Here is a 22435-nt window from a genome sequence, read left to right on the forward strand (position 1 = left end):
TCTCCTGGTATGTCATAGATGACTTTGGGAAGCTGATGGCTTGTTTAGGGTCAGTGACAGTCGACTGATATTTCCTCAGAGGAGCCCAATGATTAGAAGAGTTTTTCCAGAATGGGAAATCTAGCTGAAAAAGGGGGGGGGGACCCTCTGAAAATGTGATGCAGAATAAAAAGTTGGGCTTTTCGCTTAAGGAATCTGCATAGTGACAATAGATTTTACTTACATATTTCTAGATAGTTTCTGGACACAATTCAAGGTGCTGATTATATGGCCAGTTAAAACTCTATACAACTTGGCATCAAAGTACCTGAAGGAGTGCCTTCTTCCATATGAATGTACTCATCCCCTAAGATTTTTTGGGCAGGTCTCCTGCAGGGCCCATCGCTGCCTAGCAGGGATGTGTGATAGGGCTTGTTTTGACTCCATCTTGCTTAATTGTTTAGTTTAAATACTTTTAATTGGGAGACATCTTGGATCCAACAAGAGAAAGACAGAACATAAATCTTCTACATGGATTTCTACATGACAAGAAAGAGTCATGAAACAAGAATCTTCTACATGAAACAAAGACATAAATAATCAGCTATTCTAAACATAAACTCAACCCACTATCCCAGAACTTCTCATCACTCAGGGAAGTAGAATGGTGCGTAACACAACACAAAAGAGATGCTCACCTCCTCACGGACGGAAGGTGTCCATGGTTCCTTGATATTCCCAAGCTGCCCCACCAGCTTTGGATCCAGGAGGGGAAGGACATTTGTGGTAGATGAAGTCAGAAACGTATCTGGCCTCTGTAAGAAACCACAGAACGTTATGATAGACTTTTGCACACACGTTTTTAAAAAGGCCTATATGTTCACAAAGGGTAACGTTGACCAGATAGCCATGATCAGTGAATTGAACCATTAAACATTTGGGTCCAGGTTCACTGGGATGTCTTTTTTTACTTTTCTCATTCAGTTGTGGTTCAGGTTGCTTAAATTTAAAATATTTAAATTTTAGAAATGGTAAACCTTGGGGGCATTAAGCTCTCTCTCTCTCTCTCTCTCTCTCTCTCTCTCTCTCTCTCTCTCTCTGGGGATCTGATGTGAGGTGGCAGATCTGCTGCTTTGTAGGAGTGTCTCCTGTTTGACGCCACTGACACTCTACTACTTGTATACTTGTAAATAAAGCAAATTTCACCACAATGCCATGTCTCCAAAATGCTCTCCTCCAAAGAAAACCAACACCCGAGTAGCCCCTTTCCCCATAGAGCTTCTCACAACTCGGTGAGGTCAGATGCACGCAATGGTATGTTGGCAGTATTGCCCCTAGGTTGTCAATTTTTCTCCCCAGTTGGGCTGCTGTGTCTTCAACAGCTGCTTTAACAAACAGCAGTGTGTGTTGAGAATAAGCATCACCTGGGTCGTTCCTGAATCCCGTGTGGCTCTCAAAGGCATTGCAATGACCAGAATAAATGACAGACTTAGCACATGTACATACACATCCTCCTTTTCCCCAGGTTTGAAATAAGTTCTCAGGCCCTCCAATCACAGTTTGCTCCTTATCAGCGACAAGGCTGCAGGGTGTGCTCAGACACTGTCTCAATGGCTCAGGAGTTACAGTCTCTTCACTCTGGCATGCACCTTACAGATCAATTATGAAGCTGCTATCAACAAAACTCATCAGCAGTGCAAACAAACGATGCCAGGCAGATGGTTCCTAACCAAATAGGGCTGGATCACTAATTGAAGAGGATTCAGTTAGAGCAAACTTCAATCATTTTCCCAACGAGGCCAATCTCCCTCTGCATTCGCCGGCGTGCCCCCCACACACAGCCTATTCATTTCTTGGTAATCCGCTCCTAAGTTGCTAAATTGGTCGCTGTGGATGGCTGGCGGCAAAGTGGCCCTCAACACCTCCCACTCTGTGACTGCAGGCGGTGATGACTCATTAGAGCTGTAATGAGAAAGTGGGGATGCTCTGAACCTCTTGGCTCCAAGGTCTTCCCTTGCTCTGTTCCCTGAATCCCCAGAGTCCAAGCTGGGGAGATGAATGTACAGAATAAAAGACCTCCCAAGGCTGATCTCAAGGTGTCCCGGCGACCTTGCTGCTCACAGTCTCATTAACGCCATCAGATGCAGTCCTCAGCGCCTGCATGTTTCATTAGGCTGGGAGGCCTTGACCTCGGCCAGGCTCCCTTGGCTTCAAAGTTGGCCGGCTCGGGGCTACCAAGTGGCAATTAGGCCTGTGCCCACACAAACGCTCAAGAGGAAACAGGTTCATGCAAAATGCAACAGTTTATCAGGCTCCTTGCAATTACGCCAAGCCAGCGCACAGATGGTGCCCGGGGTGGGCTGGAGGGGTTTATTCTATGACTCCCACTTCTGGGCCTGAGAAAACCAGAACAGGTTGGCTAGCCAAATTGCACGTGCCCTTAATTCAATTAGCTCCTCCCTAAACCTTCCTCTGGGAGAAGCAAGCGGAAACTGACAAATTCTCCTTGCAACAAAGACCATTTTTCTCTCTCTCTCTCCATTCCCCTCTTTCTCTTCCACTTTACTGTAGCCTGGTTGTATCCCACTCATTAGCTGTCTAACAAAGCGAGGCCCGCTCAATCCGTTCCCATTCAGTAGTAATTCTATCACTCCTCTATAATTTCCACAGCGATCAAGGTTTCCAACGATGGTGAGCAGGGAGATTACTGCAGGAAGGAGCCTGCCAAAGAATAATGAGCTCCGATGACTCTGCCCCATTCAGCCACTGGTCTTTCATTTCCTTTAATAATATTTTTCCTAGTAATCTATTTGGCATTTATGCACATGTACTGGCAAACACAGAAAGACATACATCTGTGGAATTGTGCTTTTTTTTAACCAATTAATTGCTATAGTGATTCATCCACTGGGCTTCTGCTTGCGGCTCACCTTTTCCACAGCTGGGTCACAACTCGGAAGAGCTGCTTTACCATCAGTGAACCTCTGACAGGGTTATCGTTAAGGGCTAGCCACATCAGGAACTGGCTTAGTCCCCGTGTCCATCAGAGACCTCACCTGTCTGAGCTGATACACAAATCTCCCCCAGTACCATTGGCAGTAGTGACACTAGTTAGGTAAGTGACTCACACCACTGCTGCACCAGAAATGCCATCAACAAATGGAGGAATTTCCAGAGGCCCTTGTATCACTGCAGGGCCACAAAGGAATGTTCCCATTGGCCAGTTTGCTATTGGCTGTGGCCGCCACCACCACCACTATAGATTCCCTCTCCCCATTTGCCAATGAGGAAGGTGGGAGAAGCTGATGGCTGCCATCACTATCAGTAAACTTGGAGGGTGGACTAGGACCCAAGGTATCCAGGAAGGAACCAATGCAGGACTTTGCCTCCAGGACTACCAGCCATCTGGTGCCAGAACTGACACCAGAAGTTCTCGTTCAGCTCTTTCTCTCTTTTCCTTCTGAAGAGAAGCATCTGGGATCTGGATTTTGTCAGGAACCACCAGATACCAGAAAAGACAGCTTACGTGTGGACAGCAAACTGGCTGAAGAGGTAGGTTGCTATTGCCCTGATTCTCCACTCGCTAGTTTAAAGCAAATGAGAAAAGGATCAGGGTCCAGAGTGAAGCAGCTGAGTGGAGAGTGGGTCAGGAGAGGTGGCAGGCAGGGTGCAGAGCATCCCTTGTCAGTTTGATACCTCCTCCATTCTGACTCATGGCTGGCCTGGTCCTGACTACGGGGGTGGGGGTGGGGGGCTCTTGCATCCACATCCTTGCTTGTGGACTTCCCAGAAGCACCTGATTGGTCACTGTGAAAAGCAGGCTGCTGGACCGGACTAGAAAGCCAGGATGGTGTAGTGGTTTGGGAACTGGACTTAGACTTGGAAGATCCAGGTTCAGATCGCTGCTCAACTATGAAGCTTCCTGGGTGACCTTAGGCCAGTCACTCTCAGCCTCACCCACCTTACAGAGTTGTTGCGAGGACAAAAAGAGAGGAGGAACCATGTAAGCTGCCCTGAGCTCCTTAGAAGAAGGGCAGTATAAAAATGTGAAAAATAAACAAACTTTGCTCTGATCCAGTGGGGCTCCCACATCTTTATGCTTGGTATATTTGGAGAAGGATATAACAAAACATACAGAGACTCCCCACCAAAGACGTCCCTCCCCCGCAGCCGCCCCATGGAAAAGAGCTTCTCTTTACACAGCATAATACATTATCGGTTTAATTTATGTTTCCTCTTCCCTCGTAGCCCACTGCGCACTTAGCAATCTGTCAGCACCTGTCACTTTAAAACACAGCCACATTGCATGGCAGTCTCTTTCATTTCACTGTTATCAGCCAGGAGGTCCTTTTGTGTATTTTTAAAAGACACACATACGCGCACACACAGAATCATGTTAAAACAGTTTAAAGTGACAGCAAGCAAGAACAAGAAATGAAGGATCAAGACCGTCATTCCTATTAGAATTAACTCCACTGAATGTCTTTGAAAAAGCTTAGTGGGATTTCCCAGGCCAGCAACGCACATGCCAGGCAAATGCAAATGTGGATTTTGCATTTGTCAGTGGCTTTGGCAGAGGCGGTCTTCAAGTTCACAGAGTCAAATGCAAAGAGCAGCACCCAACAGGGCAATCGTAGTGGTCGGGGGCCTGGTCACCTGTCTCCAGGGAATGGGCAGCTGGAAAAAAGAGGAGCAGACAGGAATTCAAAGGAGCTACCGCTTGCAAATCCTTGCAATGTTTAGCCTCTCTTCCCTCTTTGTCCTTTCCCTTTGTTGCCTCCTGCTTTGTCAAATTTTTGATTGTAAGCTCCTTGAGGCAGAGTCATTCTGTACTCAGGAACAAAAGAAGATGCCTTATACCAAATCAGACTATAGGTCCATTTGGCTTTGCACTGACAGCCAGTAGCTCTCCAGGGTTTCAGACAGGGGTTTTCCTTAGGGCTCCTAGCTTAAGTATATGTAACATAAATGCATGTGCTTCCCTTGAGCACACACATAGGGCCTTTCAGTGGTGTGGGTTCTTGGCACATGACCAACCAGACCCTCTCTGTTCTCAATCTGTCATTGTAAGGGCAATAACCGCTCTGTAAGTCGGTTCCTGTGTGTGAAAAGCTTTGAGATGGTTGAAGAGTGCCATATGAGTACTGTAAAATGAAGCAAGAAGAACCTGCTACAAAATGTTGCCTCTCCCCAACCCGATTGGCTCAAGCAGGCCAATACTCTCACCCTTCCTCTGTCTCATGTTCTGCTGCTAGTTTTTGTCCAGTTGCCGCACCAGTATCCTGCAGTTCTAGGGGGACCACTGAACACACACAATCTGCATTAGACTGTTTTTTTCTTGTAGAGGAGACCTTCGCCTTTTCTTTTTATTTACACATATATGAGTGTTTTTGCACCTAAGGAGACTGCCTTGTCTGTATGTGGCTTTGCTTCCTAAATTAAACTGAAAGGCGACCTAAGATTGCTAGTATTTGTATATAGAGAATATCTACAGATCAGACTGTTGCTAAAGGCACAGGAGCAGCACCCAGTCAAAAAGTTGGCAACCCCAATCCTTGACGCCTATGGGATATTTGTGGATCTGAATAATCTTCGCATATTGACGCAACAGCATGTGCAAGGCTAACAAGCAAATGCTACAAGACAAGAAAGAAAATGTGAACCAAACAGAACCAAGATATTTTTTCCCTTCCTTCCTTCTAACGTCACAGAAGCAAACTTACTGCTCAGAAACAGCATATTCTAAAGTTAAAAAAAAAATCTTCCAAGAGATCCACTGATGGCTCGGTCTGCTTAGATAGAATGCTTCCTTGCTTTCCCCATCAACATGATTTTCAGTTTAACACCTTTGCAATCAGCACCCTTTATAGTAGGGTACGCTGACTTGAGGCTTCCAGGAGTCTTGGAAGGTATGAGCATGAAACAGCAGCTTGGGGAGGCAGAGCTTTTCACAAAATGGGTGTGCTCAGTCATATATTCTTTTGGGTTGTTTTACACTCCCCAATAGCAGCAACTGTTACCCTGCACATGCCTGATCTTGTCTGATCTTGGAAGCTAAGCAGGGTCAGGCCTGGTTAGTACTTGGAGACTGCCTGGGAATACTGGGTGCTGTAGGCTTATACCATAGTCTTTCGAGACTGAGGGTTGCCAACCATTACACCACCCACATGTGTACAGGTGCTCTCTGTTCAATATTCCACCCATGCTTCAAACCAGGTTGGGCTGAAATGTGACACTGGGTTTCCAGCAGCCAGGGAGAAGACAAGGGAAACAAACAAACAAACAAACTTCAAACTATTGAGATGGGTGGCCAGAAGGTTTAGATCACCTCCAGAGCAACCAGTAGCTCCAGAGTGGCTGCCTGCCAGCCAGCCTGCCTGTGCACCCCTGCTTTGAACTCATACTTGCTGAGTTGCTCAGAAAAATGCCCAGAATCTGAAAACACACAAAAAAGTCCTGTACAGTGCAAAACTGTGATTGCTTGAGCCACTAATACAGGTTCCACCTCTACCTCCCTTTCCTTTGTGCCTCTAGTGACAAATTATTTCATTTTTATTGTTGCTGGGGACGATTTGCTGAAACAAGTTTTAAAAGCAGAATGAAGAAGTCAAACTGAGCGCGTCACCTGATATTTTCTGTTCCCTCCCTCTCTTGTACATACATTAGTTGGGGGAAGGGGAAGAGGAGGAGGAGGTTTGGGCAAGGGGAAGAAAAAAAAATAACAGTTCCTAGATCAAAACAACAATCAGCTAAATGAATTCCACAGCATTTTCCCGCATGACTAGGAGTGATAATTTAGTGCGGCAGCCAGCTGGAAGGAAGGGGATTAATTCTGCACTTACGGACACCCCTGTGAATAATTCATCACATGCAGGCCCCTCTCCGCTGACCCCCTGGGCCATTACTCCAAAGTACCTCACCAGACAACCCTGCCCCAGCCGTGGGGGCTCTCCAGGGGAAAAGAGCAATGGAATTAACCTGCCAGCTTTAAGTCCAGTCCCAAATTAACTTTGCTGAGGAAAGGAAGGCAGCAAGGGGGGGTTTGTGGCACCAGTGGCAGCCCTGTAGATCCCCAGCATTTTTCTACAGTGTAGAACAATATATACTCTGGAGGTCCCTACAGACCAGGACCAGTCTCTATTTTCTGATTCTTGTTTCTACTAAGTCAAAATCCCAATGCTGTGCCTTGGGATAACATTTTGTTATTGTGAGTTGCCAGCTCGCTAAATGTAAAATGTCTCAGTGTCAGGTGTGGATCCATCCACCCTAAAATTAATATGTCAGGCCAGGCTGCCCACAAGGTTACCTGAGGGTCCTGCCTCAAGCAGTGGATTGAGACAGGTGCCTGCCTTGGGTTGCCATCAGCATTGACCTAACGTCTCCAGGAATCAGCATCAATCTTTTGGTGACAAGTGAAGAAATCCTGGAGAAATTAACAGGGCTTTCCTGACTTAAGATCATTGTGCCATGTTGAGAAGAGGACAAAAAACCTCCAAACAGGTTCAGATGGAGTTGGCAGCCCTAGGCCTTCCTCCCACACACGTTCTCCTCCTCTCCCTGGATTCTGAAAAGAAGGGGGGATCAGAGCAGAAGAGGAACTGTGGAGGGCACACACACATGCACAAAACACACACACACACACTTATGTGCACATACACACCACTTCAATTAAAACACCAGAAAACATGAACGGAGCAACCTTATGCACTTTTACCCAAGAGCAAGTTCCATTGAACACACTGGGGCTTACTTCCAAGTAAACACACATAGGATTGCACTGTGCACAGAGCAAAAAAAAGAGCATAAAAGATGCAGGAGCTGGCAACCTCAAAAACAACCCATCAAGGGAATGATGATATAGGATTGGATATTAAAGATGTTTAATGCCTTTCTGGAAATTGATAGAGAAGGGGTCAGGCAGGTCTCCCAAAGGAGAGAGTCAATTCAAGTAGCTCAAGGGAGCAGGAGACCTTGGGGTGGTTGAGGGTTGTGGAGCTGGAAGCGTGAAAGTCATGGGGCAGGAGTGCATCAGGAGATGAGAATCGGACTTATGGAGAGGTGAGGCTGTGGAGGTCTTTGAAGGTAAGAAGCTAAGCCAGGCAGAAAGCCAGCGATCCTACACATGTTTACTCAGCAGCAATTCCTGCTGTGTTCAGTGAAATTTACTCCCCTGTAAACAGGGCTGTAGTTCTAGCTTCAGTGTTTTCGCTAGCAGTGCAAGCGTATGCAGGTCTACTCAGAAGTAAGCCCCATTATGTTCAGCGGGGCTTACTTCCAGGAAACTGTGTAGCCAAAGGCTTACAGGAAGACAATGAAGACCAGGGGGCCAAAACTCTCAGTCAGGGCACAACCAAACCATGGCAGGGTTGCTTTGCACAGCTGACCTGCTCCAACACCCTGTTATCTGTGGGTCAGTTGCTAGCAAGCTGAGAAGTCCTATTGGCATTTTCATTATTCACACAAGCACACTTTTTTATTGTTACTGCAGCAGACCGCAAGGACTGAAGCACTCTCTCCATCCTAGATAACATGATCTGGACTGACAGGCTGAAACTGGTTCCTAGCAGGCTTGAGCATTCAGCCTCTGTTATTTTAACTTCTTCGCCAGAGATTTGAGGTGGGGGGAAGGAGAGATGAGAGCTTTATGAGGCTATATCAACCATCATCTATATTCATGACCCTGCTCTAGGAGTTGCCTGTTTCTGGCACAGTCAGCTGCCAGGCTGCCTGCTGTTTTTTGCACCAGTTGGGAAAAAAAAATCTTGTGAGGGCTGGTGCGAGGGAACGAGATTTCTGTATAGCAGTGTATTTCTTCCATGCTTCTGGCGTTCAAAATGGCATCAGGGCAAGATACAGTTCAGTGACTTGAAGCTAGCTGAAAACTGCCAGATGCAAAGGAGGGCACCAGGATGCAGGTCTCTTGTTGTCTCTCTCTGAGGTATTTGGTGGGCTACTGTGAGATACAGGAAGCTGGACTAGATGGGCCTAAGACTGATCTATCGGGGCCGTTCTTATGTTCTTAGCTCTTCAGATCCCCAGATCCTAAGCCTGTGCTGGTGCCATATCAAACAGGCCTTGGTATCGGAGAATTGTCAGACACATGGAGAATTGTCAGACACATTTGTGTCCGCTTCAGACTTGCCCCACTGTCTTGGGCACCATCTGCAGCTGAACCTTCACAACCATGGCAGTGACGAGAGACTGATGATGAAGGTCTCCGGAAGGCTACCTTAGAGCTGCTCTCGAACTGGGGCAGGCCAAGACAGGGGAAGGAAGACAGGTGAAGCAACCCCCCTCTTCACTGCTGACCTCTGAAGCCTTGTTGTTGGGCCGGCAACCTTCAACGAGTCAAGGGATATCCAGCATAGAGAAATCACCATCACTACAACCTTCAACGCGTGCAGTGTGGAAGCATTAGATATTGGAGGAAGCATCAGATATTGGAGATGTTGATGAGCCCTCTTTATCGCCCAGGTCCGAAAGATTCAGGTTCATACACCATAGATTGTATGGTGAAAAGAATCACCTGGAACCTAACTCCATTTCCCCCATAGGCTCAATGATTCAGTATCCGCTAATTCGGCATCTACTAGGTTTCCCAGGAACCTAACCCTGGTGGACAATGGGAACTGACGGTATTCTCTATTCAGGAGATGAAGAAGAACAGAAGTGGATCACACAATTTGCTCATGTGGTGACTCTGACATGTGTGAGAAATGCAGCTGCAACATGGATGCTCCCCTTAGACCTGCTGTCACCCCACTTCACCCCACTATATCTGCATGCATGAACGCACACACATGCGTGTACAATGGGGCTTACTCTCAGGTAAGTGTGGATAGGATTATGGCCTTGTCCTCAATCCTATACACACTTTTCTGGGAGTAAGCCCTATAGAACACAAAGGGACTCACTTTTGAGTAGTCATGCATAGGATTGTACCCCTAGTCCTCTAACAAGTTCTTCACCATCCTTCCCCTTAAAAGACTGACGTTTAGTTGTCCTACATGGACCAGGTTTGCCTTTTAGCCCCACTTCACAGCCCAAACCCCCCGATATTCTGGCTAGAAACCATCAACCCATTGAACATGACGGCAGCTCCCTTTGCCTCACCTCAGAATTTATCAGCTGTAGACCAATCTGGACAGTCGGGGTTTCTCCAGATTTGGTTTTCAGGGCTGTATTCTAGGAAAAAATATACGGAAAAGGTTATCAACAGGGATGGGCCACAACTCGGATGTCTCAGACTCAAATCGTGAAAACACACATTTTCGCGACTTGTATGGACTTGAGTCGCATGCGCAAAAAACTTGGGCGCTGACTTGGGACTCGGGGGTTTCACCCTAAAAATGAAAAGACTCAAACAGACTCAAGTCACAGCTTACTTTTGTGTGTGCTTGCAACTTTGTTTTGTTTGTGTGCTTTGCTTGCTTGCCTTTTTTTGCTGCTTCCATGGCTTGACTCGCTTTTTAAGAAGATTCGGACTTGAGTTAAAAGGACTTGAAAAACAACTCTGGATGAGTTGCAACAGCCACTGTTGTGGGCAACTCAAGATAAGAGGGGCAGACACTTGGGACTTTATTCCTCAGCACTGTGGCTCCTGCACATCCCTGGTTATTAACTTAGTAATAGTCAGAATATATTCAATTCAATGAGTTTGCTGTTTGCAAAATGAATTGCTTTGCTGGATCATGTTCTTGGGCTTGGTGACCATTGGGAAGCTCATAAGCAAGAAGTAACATGGTGGGTATCCCTTGTTGCTTGCCTCCAGGATGTGAGAACTGGAAACTATCTTTGAAGGTTCTATTTTAACCATTGCCTCAGAGAGGTGAGACTCTTAGGGCCCGATCTCATCCAACTTTCCAGCACTGAAGCTGTTCTGCCAATAGGGGGAGGGCGTGCTGCCCCCTGCAGAGGAGGCCTCCTCAAGGTAAGGGATGTTTGTTCCCTTACCTTAAAGTTGCACTGCGGCTGCATTGGCGCTGGAAAGTTGGACGGGATTGGGTTTTCAATGCTGAATACTAGACTATAAAATTCAGAATACTATTCTCCTCTTTAGGCCACCAAATGTTTCCTTCTAGACTAGATCAATCTTGGTGACGTCCCCAGATAATTAATAATGTGTGTGTGTGTGTGAATGATGACTAATATCCTGTCTGCAAATAAAACAAAAGAGGCATAAAATGTTGTTGCTAGAGGGAAGGGGAGAAATGCATTCACCTTGGAGAGGGCTGGACAACTGGGGCAAAATAGTAGTGGGAGCAGAAACCGTGTGAGGCTCTAAAAACTCATTCAGGGTCAGCCACTCCATGAGACCAATTGAGGGCACCTCACGTGGCAGATCTGTGGAAGGATCCTGCCACTACCCACCTGCCTTAAACACTCTTCCTCCTGCTTCCTGGACTCAAAATGGAAGAGGGGAATGAAGTGGACAAGGAAGTGTGGAGGAAAAGAGAGCAGCAGGCTAGAGCGTCTCCAATGAGAGGAAGTATGCAGAAGAAGAGATCAGGAGGCTAGAGTGTCCCACTCAGACTCACAAGGAATGCCTGCAAAACTCTGGGTGGTCACAAGTGGTTTTTGCACAACCCTCGTTGCCCCTAAATTGGAGGCCTAATTGAGGGAAGGAATTGACAGCTGCTTCATAGTTAATCCTTGCCTAACCACTGCATTTATGTGCATTTGCTCACACCTCCATATTGAGCAAACAGAGAACACTCCTAAGTGTCCTTTTCTGCAAGGCTTACATGAAGCTCTTCTTTTTAGTAACCATCCCCCACTCGTCCCCAGACTTTCTGATCAAGTTGGCCTTTTCTTGGCTAATGTTTAGTTCTTTGGCTCCCAGCAAGGCACAAGCCAATGGAGAAATGGGATAATTATAACATTTGTCCTATCTAGTAAAGATCCCATAAAAAGGGAATATTTTAGGCCTCTCAGCCTAGTCCATTGTTCTTACCTGGATTGGAAGCTTTTCTACTCGGACCCCATTCCTGCTGCTCTCTGCCACAAGCCTCCGATATACTCGGTTAGTCAGCGGCAACACAGACACACCAAGGGGCTTGGTTTGGCCTTTCGATCCTGTTTCTAAGGAGGAAAAAAGAAGAAAATGCAACAGTTAGTCTCTTGTTACAAGACTAGGGGAGATTATAAACTATAGAGTGCAATTGGCAAAGCTCTGGTTGAGGAAAGAGAAGTGCAAGTAGGGGAAATATTTCTTTCCTTTTCCTCTTTGGTGTGCTGGTTAGTACTTTGGAATACTAAGTACTAACTGGTGTTCCTTGGGAAAACCAGTCCTTGAGAAAGTTACATTTCCTAAGGACCACCAGGGCTTTTTGTCCTGACACATTATCAGAATGCCAGAGAGAGAGGAGAGAAAGAAAAAACTTTCTCCACTACCTATAGCCCTCCAAACCCAACTGGGTAAATGCAAGGTTCCATTGCATTGCAGGAGGTATGGTCTGGAGGTTGAGCTACCGCCTTGCCTGAAGAAGCTAAGCAGGAACAGCTTCAGTCTTGTCTTGGAAGGGTGACTGAGCTTCGCAGAGGAGTGTGGAGGTGTCAGCTGGCAAGAAATGGATAACATCCTGAAAGCCAGTCTGAGACTTGATTTGCAGCTGCCTGGGGAAGCTTGGAAGGCTGGATTTGTGCAGCCAGGATGCACTATGAAGGGAAACATCTGGAGAGATGGAAGGTTCTGTGTGTTTATTTCATAGAATAACACATGTAAAAACCCCATCTGCAAAAATGGGGTTTATGTTCAGCCTACTTATGTACATTGTTTTGAGTCTGAGAGAAAGGTGATATGTAAATACTGTAATAAATAAATTGCAGAAGGTTATTCCTTTAAGACCTCTGTTATCTAGGTCAGGAGGTAAGTCCAGGAGGGGTAGTCTGTGAGTGATGATATTTGAGGCCTCAGTATACCTGGGACCCTTGTGGGTACACCTTGGTCTCCTGGAACTATAAACAGTATTTTAACTCTGACCTGACTTGTTTCCTTGTCTGTCTACAATGGTTTTGTCACTCCTCATGGGTTTCATTTGAGGTGTGAGCACAATGGCCAGATCAAGCACCAGAAAACAGGACTTACTTGATGTGTAGTATTCAATCACCAGGGCAGTATCATCTGAGAATGCGGTGGCTCCATCCCTGCCCTGGAACAAGTAGGACGTATTCCACGCTGGTTGTTCGGGAGGTCTACCAGCTGATGAAATCTGAGGTTTAAGAAAAGGATGGAGTAAAATTGATCAATATGTCAGCAGAAAGATTATAAATACAATTTCTTGACCCAGGAAGCCTAAATAAAGGACTGGGTGGACACCACAAGCCCTTCCAACATCATGCCTCTCTAGAACTGCAAACCTATAACACTTTACTGAGAGACACTGGTGATCCTGGCCCCTGTACTGCCTGGGGCCAGGACTGCAGAATGCTACCCCCCCTACTGTAGCATCTGGGGGCAGCCTTGTCTGGCCCTCAGAAGGCCTTCTGAGGCCTTCAGAAGGCCTTAAACATCACTTCTGTTTTTTGGCCAAAACCCAGAAGTAATATTTAAGGCCTTCTGAAGGTCAGGTGAGATCACACATGGCCTCCTTCGTCCTCTGAAGGCCTCCAGACAGGGCGAGGAAGGCAGTGGCACCCCCACAAGAGTGGCACCCAGAGACATTACCCCCTTTGACACCCCCCAAGTATGCCAGTGCTGAGAGAAAGCCACACTGTACACAATGGGACTTCCTTCTGCACAGACATGCATAGAATTGCATTGTAAATAGCCTTCATAACTGCAGTGTGAGAGCACATGGTTGTGAGGTCCAGTTCACATATTATATGGCAATGAACCCAGACTTCTTGCTAAGTCTATGACTAATAGGGAACCCTGCTCCTATTTTACATACTTTTTCATTAGCTTATTCCAAAGTAATGGGTTTTTGGTGATTAACTGCAACAAAAATAGGATCCCCCAAAGTACATACAAACCGGGCAAACTTCTGTTTCTGCAGTTGCTCACTATCATTGGAAATGACTGCATTTGATCAACATTTGCAGGTGTCCACAGCTGCTCTTTCCAAGCCTTGTGCGAGGCATCATGCCGGCTCTCCAGAGGGCAGCATTAACATAGGTCTCCCGTTATCAGGCAAATATTGACAGAGAAGCCCCTTTTAATACCCTTATCCCATTACAAAGCACTCAGCCCAGCAAACGCTGCAAGGGCAACTTGCCGATCTGCCTTCTGCTTGAACGAATATTGTTTTCACAGAATCCGAGAGCTCGCATGAGAACAGTCATGAGCATTTCTATATATGCAAAACCAGACGTCAAAACCACAAAGCAGGTCCTTGCAACTTGGAGCTTGGACCATTCATGGTAGGTCCCTAATCAGTGGGCAAGGAACAACAGAATCCAAGCAGTTCCTTAAATGGTTCCCAGTCTTTTCAAATACATCAATACGCATACAGTCATTTCTCATTATCCACCAGGGTTAGGTTCCTGGAAAACCTAGTGGATACTGAATTAGTAGACACTGAAACATTGAATATGTGGAAAATGGGGTTAGGTTCCAGGGGACTCTTGGACTTTATGAATCTGAACTTGAAGTCTATGGGTATGGGTGATATAAAGGGCTCATCCACATCTCCAACATCTGACGCTTCCTCCTCCATGCTGCATATCACTAGATGCATTGAAGGTTGTGATGATGGCAATTTCCTCATGCTGGCTATACCTCGACTCATTGAAGGTTGCTAGCCCAACAACAAGGCTTCAAACATCAAGGGGATTGCTTCACCTCTCCTCCTCCTCCTCCTCCTCCTCCTCCTCCACCTCTCCCTTAGCTCCTCCCCTTGGCTTGCCTCAGCCCCAGAGTAGCCCTTGGGTAGCCTTCTAGAGATTTCTCATCATGGGCCTCTCTTCAATGCTGGGGACGGAGTCCCTGAGATGGTGCCCAAGATAGTAGGACAAGTCTGGAAGCAGACACAAATACGTCTGACAATTCTCCACGGGCCAATACCCGTTTGATTTGTCACCACCACAGTATTAGTAGATAATGAGAACAGAGTAGCAGATAATGAGAGATGGTGGCAATTCTGCCCTTTGCAGATCAGTAAATTCACATATAAAGACAACTGACTGTACACATACTTAGACTTTATATTGCACTTTATGAGCATGTCAAGCACTTCCCTTTATTATCTTGATGTTGCATTACATGAACTCTGTAAAAGTAAGTAAGGATCACTGCACAGGATCACTGCACTTAGGTGACCCATGTACTGTACATGGGTCACCTAAGGCCACCTAGTGAGTTCATGGCAGAGGTGAGATTCAACCTGAGAAAGCGCTGATTCACTGCTCAGTCCATTACCCCCTACATGAACCTGTTCTTACTTCTGCACATTTGTATCACAGAGCGAAGGCTGACAGCACTAGGCTGAGAAAGGGTTAATCTTGGCACAGCCCACTTCTTTCTGGAATGCTCTGAGTGAAAAGCACATGTCAGCCTTGCTGCTTGGCTGAAGGTGAACCCAGAGCCATTGTCAGTGGATCCTAATTGGAAATGGCAGGCAAGAGGGCATGCTGGGATGGCAGAGTGATCAAATATGATTAGCCAACACATACTCTTGCTAAGGGAAAACCATTAACCTCGGTAACCAGAGTAACTGCCCTCCCCACAACAATCCCAACAGTCCCTCAGAGCCCAGCACAGTTCAGCGCATCATCAATGCATTGATCATGGCAATCTGTTCAATGTACAAGAAACACAGAGCAGATCTCACCCCCCAGGAAAGAGATTGATGACAAAGTGTTTGCAGTACAGTCATCCAAGAAGGTGAGAGGGAGGAAGACAGCCATCTCTTCCAGAAATTGGAACCAAGTGAGCTTTTGATGTGCAGAAATGCAAGCAAGAGACAGGAGACTGCTGTCAGGTAGATTTACAGCCAAGACCCTGAATCTATGAACAAGTGACAAGCACTTGATGGCAATGAAGATTTATGGCAAAGGTCAAGCACAGAGCCAAATATGGCAGGATAGCATACTGGGGAGGGGGAAACCTTGGCCACGGACTCCTTCAGATGTGATATTTACTAGAGATAAGAGGCTCTGGTGGCAATAAACTCTCAGTTATGCTACCAATGGCTTTAAGGAGAATCCTGGGTTCCAGGTTGGCCCATTCATAAGGCAGATTTAAACATTAGCCTCAGGCTGTGGGTTGGCAGGGGGAGGTACCTGCTTTCATCCACTTACCCACCCACCTTCATCTCTCCTCCTGCTCTCTGGATTAAAAAGAAGAAGGAAATGGAGCAGATGAAAAAAGTGGCGGACAAGAGAGTGGTAACTAGAGTACCAGATACACTCTAGCCCACCACTCTTCTCTCCTCCACACTCTTTTTCTGCCTCATTCCCATCTTCCTTTTCCAATCCAGAAAGGAAGAGAAGAGGTGGAGATGAGGGAGTGGACGAAGGCACAGCCTGAGGTTAATGTCTCAATCTGCCTTATGGATGGGCCAGCCACGTTGTCAATCCTTGTTACAAGGCTGTGAACTGTTTTTAGAAATGGACTGTGCACTCAGCTCAGATAGTAAAAGCTAAAGAAAATGGGTCAGTAGGTCTAAACCCGCTGCAGGAGAACAATGATGGATGAGTCATTGGCAGACACAGCATGCCTTGCACATTTGTAAGGCAGGTTCAGTGTGTTCCTTCTGTGTGTGGGCATGCGGTCCCTGGCAGAACAACTGCACATGCTGCATACAGGCATTCCAGGGGTTAAACAAGAAACAAAAAGGGGCGTTCAACAGAGGGAGAAAGAGATTACCACTGAAGGCTCAATTCCCAGTCTGCAGATTAATTTGTAATTCAATTGCTAAATGCAATCCTGTGCTCAGGAAGCATGATTTATGGCAGGAAGCAAACCACTTGGGGGTTTTCCGCATTCCTGTCTGTTGTTCCTCCAGCCCCATGTCACAGCAGAGCCCTCCACCTCCTCTCCCTGCTTCTAAGGCTAAATAAGGGATCTGAGCCTTCACAAACTGTCCCTCAAGATCAGCACTTCAAACCCTGCTAATGATTGTTTCCATTTCCAAGCCAAAATGAAGACATCTTTCACCCTGCTCCAAGCTTGTAAAAATGGAAAACCTCTAGAGGGGCAAGATGGGGGTCTCTAACACTGTCTCATTTGGGGAGAGGGGGGAAACCCCCAAGGATTCTCCTTCTTTGGAGAGAAGGCACTGGTTGAGAAACGGCTGCCAATGTGAGAGGTCAGCCTGTACTGGAGAATATTTAAAAGGTAAGTACCAGTACCGTACATAATGTTGTATTTTAAGTGCTTGGAAGGTGTGATATTTCAGCAAACAGGAACATTGTCTTCAGAAAATGTCTTTTTTGTCTTCAGAAAAAAAGATCAGATTTTTCACAACTGAGTGATGACAAGGGGTGCACAAGCATTTTGGTATTTGACCTGGACTCAAATTGCGCTTTTTTTTGCACATTCCAAGCCAGATTTTCCAAATCATCAATCTGAACACTCACAAAGGCTGGAGTATGTCCATAAAAGGCTGAACCATGTGAGCAGCTGATTGATTTGCTCTGAAAGTCTCCAACTACTGCAAACTGCACTTGTGTTTGTCTTGATTCTGTTTGCATGCACTTAAGCAGGAGAGTTCAATATTCTGGGCTCCCTCGGTGCAAGGCTTATAACATTAGTTACAGCTAGAAATAAAAAAGAGCTGAAAAAGAAATAAAAAAGAGCTGAAAAAGAGCTGGAAAAGGTGCAGAAAACTGGAAGGAACCTAAAGGTAACCCAAACCTCTGCTGCAACATAGGAATATCCCACCAAGCTGTCAGAAGCATCTATTATTATTATTATTATAGTGTCATCAATGCGTGCGGCACTTCACATTGGTCAATGTGAAGGACAGGTCCGTGCCTCAAGAGACCATCTAGATTGTAGGGAGATGACAGAGGAAGGAAAGAGGAATGTAGGCAAAAGAAAACCAGGAAGTGCATGCAATTGTTTCAGTAACATGTTCCTAAACTTATGGCCCAATCCTATCCCCCACTTGTGCCAGCAGAGCATCAGCTCTGATGGCACAGGCATATGTTGACAGCATGCCAGTTAGCAGCACCAGTGGAAATTTGCACTGCTGGAGCCAGCGCAAGGAGCAGCATGCACCAGAGCAGGTAAGCCAGAGTGGGAGGAGGAACGGGGAAGAGGGATGGCAAGGAGAGGGTGTAGTGGGGCTGGGGGAGGGTGACAGCAGGGGCTGGGCAGATTGGGCCCAGGTGGGATCAGAAGTAGTGGCACAAGCTGTATCCTATCCCCTTTCCATGTTAGATCTACTGACATGAGGTAATTTAGGCTTGGGTTGGCTATTTAGCAGCCGCAGATCTGAATTGCCCCATTGTGGTTGCTGGGGCTTTCCCCAGGGCAAGAGGATGAAAGTCCTCTTACTTCATGGAGTCATCCAGCATGCAAAATTCCCCCACAGGATGCAGTGCATGCCGCCCTGGCATCATTGCATCGGTGCAGGGGAACTTGGATAGGAATGGGTTGCCCGTTACAATAGAGAACGGGGAATGCTTGCCCAGTGAACAGTCTCAGATTCCTCAACTAAGGAGGTCAAATTACTTCAAAAAGAGAAAGAGATCCCCCCCCCCAATACTCAGAGCGCCCTCACACACCAAAGAAAACACAGGGAGGAATTTTTTATAGCTGCCCCAGCCTCAATCATTCTGCTCATGCTCGGAAAAGCCATAAGATTTTTTTTTTTTTTAATTCATTAAGAATTTGGCATCCAGAGGAGGCAGGGAGGAGGAGGTGAAAGTGACCAGGCCAACCAGCCAGAAGAAAAGAACAAGATATACTAGTACTTAAATGACTGCTATGCTGTGAACACACGTGCATTAGAGCAGTGATTTTCAATCTTTTTCATCTCATGGCACACTGACAAGGTACTAAAATTGTCAAGGCACACCATCAGTTTTTGGTCAATTGACAAGATACACCTTGCTGTTGGTGGGGGGGCTCATATCCCCAATGGTCCTATTAATAAATTACCCTCCACCAAACTTCTGTGGCACACCTGAGGACCATTCACGGCACACCAGTGTGCCATGGCACAGTGGCTGAAAATGGCTGCATTAGAGATTCACAACACTAGAGACATGCCTACATTTTTGTTTTAATAGGCTGCCTGTGTGCACTCTGGCAGCTGATAAGAATTATGTATGTAAAGATTGGGTTTGGTTTAAAAGCAAAAGTGGAAAGCCCCAAACCCTAGAACTCTCTTCATTATGCATTATTTTTTGTTCTCAAGGACCAGATCACATGGACAAAATACATGCAAACACTGACATCTTGAGCTACCCCAGGCTTTGCATGAATGATGAACTTCTGTAGCACTATAAGCAGACCACAGCCTAGACCAGGAGTGTCAAACTCATTTCACACCGAGGGCCAAATAGCATTCATGATGCCTGCTGAGGGTTGGACAAGATGTCATTAAGCAGGTCATGACCAGAAATAAGCCCTTTTTTGTCTCCTAGGAACTCATTAGATGCAAGTATCAGAAGAGAAAACACACAAACCTTGATCATATTTTCAAGATAGAACCCAATTACCCTTTCAGCAGTGACATCTCAGCACAGCTCAGCAGCTGAGAGCAGCTGATGGAGAAGCTGGGAGAGGCCAAGAGTCAGATAAAAAGCTTCTGCGGGCCACATCTGGACCCTGGGCCTTATGTTTGACACCCATGGCCCTGGCCTAGATTCCCTATGTCATGGAGATCAGTGGGCTGTAGGGTGAGTGGGACACCAACAGAATCCAAATCCTAGAGTGACACAAAAAGTTGTTTTCCACTGAGTGGAAAACATTGGTTCACCTAGCGCATAATCATTCATAATACGTGGCAGCTGCTCTCCAGGGTTTCAGACAGGGAGCTTTCCCAATTTCCTATCTGGAGGTTGAACCTGGTGCCTTCTGTATGCAAAGGAGGTGTTCCACCTTTAGGCTATGGCCTAAAGATGCAAAATACTATGATAATTTTAAGGCACTTTGGAGAATACTGCCCCCCCCAAGGCATCACCAGGGGAAATTTTTTCCCCTTCCTTCTTGCACAATGTAAGGGTTATACTGACTTTCACCTGAGTGATGCACCTAAATTAATCTCTGGCTTTGCTAAATATAAAGAGGGCTGCCACGTTTTTTTTCCTGTTACTACTGCTGCCTGCATCACAGGGTGCTTCGTGTTTAGACTGAGACTGGAGAAGGAACCCTGTAAGTTGTCCTATCTTCTAAAGATGGGAGCTCAACCATTATTTAGTCATCTGCATTACAGAAGCCCTGGGTGCACCCCAAGATCATGTCTAGCACTTTGTGAGGTCGATCAAAACAGCTCTGCAAAAATCCTCCCAGCTTAATATTTCTATGATTTGCAGTCCTGCAGGGCCCATTTCACTAGTCCCTCCTCCCCGCACCCTTTCATTTTTTTGCTTTTCTTAATAAACTAATGAAAAATCCTAGACAACTCAAAAGTTTGCTTACAGTTTTGTGTCTTTTTGGCTGTTCCTAATAAATATATTAGCAGACTGTAGCTTATGGATTTTTTTTTTCTCTTATGGATAGAGATGGGAGAAAACAGTTTTATTTGTTCACGAATTTTGCCGTTTTTCAAAGTTAGAAGTGCAGAAAGTGGTGTAATGTGTTTTTATTCAAAATTTACATTGTAATTATAAATTATAATTGTTTTTAAAGTGTACTAGGTAGGTGATACGGAGGGTATAGGGTCAGCACATGCAGCCACAGTCATTATCCATGCAGACGTCACCCCCCTCCATTACCAACATAGCTATCTACACTTTTTGTGGTCTCAGATAATTAATGAGCAGGACACCAAGATAGGGGGATCAATTTACAATCGGTTACTACAATTCCACCTCCCTGAACCTAGGAACCAGGCCTGCTCCACTACAGTCCCAGAAACCCAACAGACAAAGCAGAGAGAAAGATTTAAACCTGAGAGTGGCCCATCCACTGGGCGACACAATCTTCAGTGAAAACCTTCCATACCGTCAAGCTTTGTTTAAGGTTTCTGACAAACTAACATGACATGTGTGAGAGAAAAGGGGTTTTTCAGCCCAGATGGCTCAGTTAAATCATTTACACCATTCTGCATGTTTGGGGTTTTGTTTTTTTTGCCAGTTCCAGCTGGCTCCTTGCCTAGCCAAGGAGCTGTCAGTCGGATCAAGATGAAACCACAGTTTATAGGACTTGGCTCCAATGTTTTCTTCCTTACACTAATATTTGGCTCCTGCAGTGCTCCCCTGGAGGGGATATTTCTTAAGTGCTATGAATGGAAGGGAATCAACTTTGGTCGGTGCTCCTTTAATCACAGCAGAAAGAGATGCGAGAGATAATGCGTACATTGTCCAGAGCCTTTTTGAACAGGCTGATAAGGAACTGCAAATGTGGAAATTTACTGCGGGCCAGAATGAAATCCACCTCTGAATTGTCATGCTAGCACGAAGAACACACCATCCTCAGAGCCTTCCAGCAACACTCATCCTTATTTGCCAAAATAAACAACACACACTGGGAGTTAGTGTAATGTCATTGCTAAGAGACTGACGGCACAATCCTATGCATGTCTACTCAGAAGTAAATCCCACTGCAGTCAATGGGGCTTACTAGCAGGAAAGCGCAGGTACAGGATTGCAGCCTGGGTTGCAAACCAGGACTTCCCTGATTCAAATCTCACTCTGTTATTAGCTTACAAGTTGGCCTAAGCCAATCTTGTTCCATAGCAGTCTTGGTCTTCTCCATCTGTGACATGGGGATAATACAATTTACTTACTGTATAGGGCTGTTGAAACTATGATAGCAAGATAATACATGTGAAGTACTTTGCACACTCAGTAGTGCTACACAAGTGATAAGCATTGTTATTATTATCCCTGCTGAACCTGGTTGAAGTCAGAGTCAGCCCTGTATCTGAACTCAATTCCAATATTGCCCCTTTTTACACAGGGGTGTATCAGTCGCCATTCACCCCTCTTCCTGCTCTCTGTCTTTGCAAAGTAAGCATGGAGGAGAGGAGAGTAATGGGTTTCAGTGATAAGTGATCCAGTAATCAGACACTTACCTTTCAGTTGCAGAATAAATGTTACATTTTCTTATCCTGTTGTATATTCTTATTTATTTTTTTAAACCTTTTAATGCTTTAAAACTGAGTCTAAAAATTGTTTTTGTCACATTAAATACTAATAACTGTAGACAATTTAGGGCCCAATCCTATCCAATTTTCCAACCCTGGTGCAAACACAAAGCAGCCCCATGGAAAGGGAACAAATGTTCCTATACCTTAAGGAGGCCTCTGTGACTGCTGCCCCACTACAAGATGCAGTGCATGCCCCATTAGCACAGTTGCACCAGCACTGGAAAACTGGATAGGATTGGGCCCCTTACAGG

At 45.9% G+C, this 22435-nt stretch overlaps 1 protein-coding gene across 1 annotated transcript in view; it reads right to left on the bottom strand.

Moving 5' to 3' along the window:
* Positions 1–22435, bottom strand: part of CCDC33 (coiled-coil domain containing 33) — a 131933-nt gene that overhangs the window by 57694 nt on the left and 51804 nt on the right. Inside the window, exons 9-12 of the mRNA XM_066635468.1 lie at positions 13067–13190; positions 11933–12060; positions 10093–10164; positions 661–794 (exon numbers count right to left, since the gene is read on the bottom strand). Of these exons, the coding sequence (XP_066491565.1) occupies positions 661–794; positions 10093–10164; positions 11933–12060; positions 13067–13190 (458 nt within the window). The remainder of the gene's footprint in view (positions 1–660; positions 795–10092; positions 10165–11932; positions 12061–13066; positions 13191–22435) is intronic.

This window comes from Tiliqua scincoides, chromosome 8 (assembly GCF_035046505.1).
Source record: "Tiliqua scincoides isolate rTilSci1 chromosome 8, rTilSci1.hap2, whole genome shotgun sequence".
Taxonomy (NCBI): domain Eukaryota; kingdom Metazoa; phylum Chordata; class Lepidosauria; order Squamata; family Scincidae; genus Tiliqua; species Tiliqua scincoides.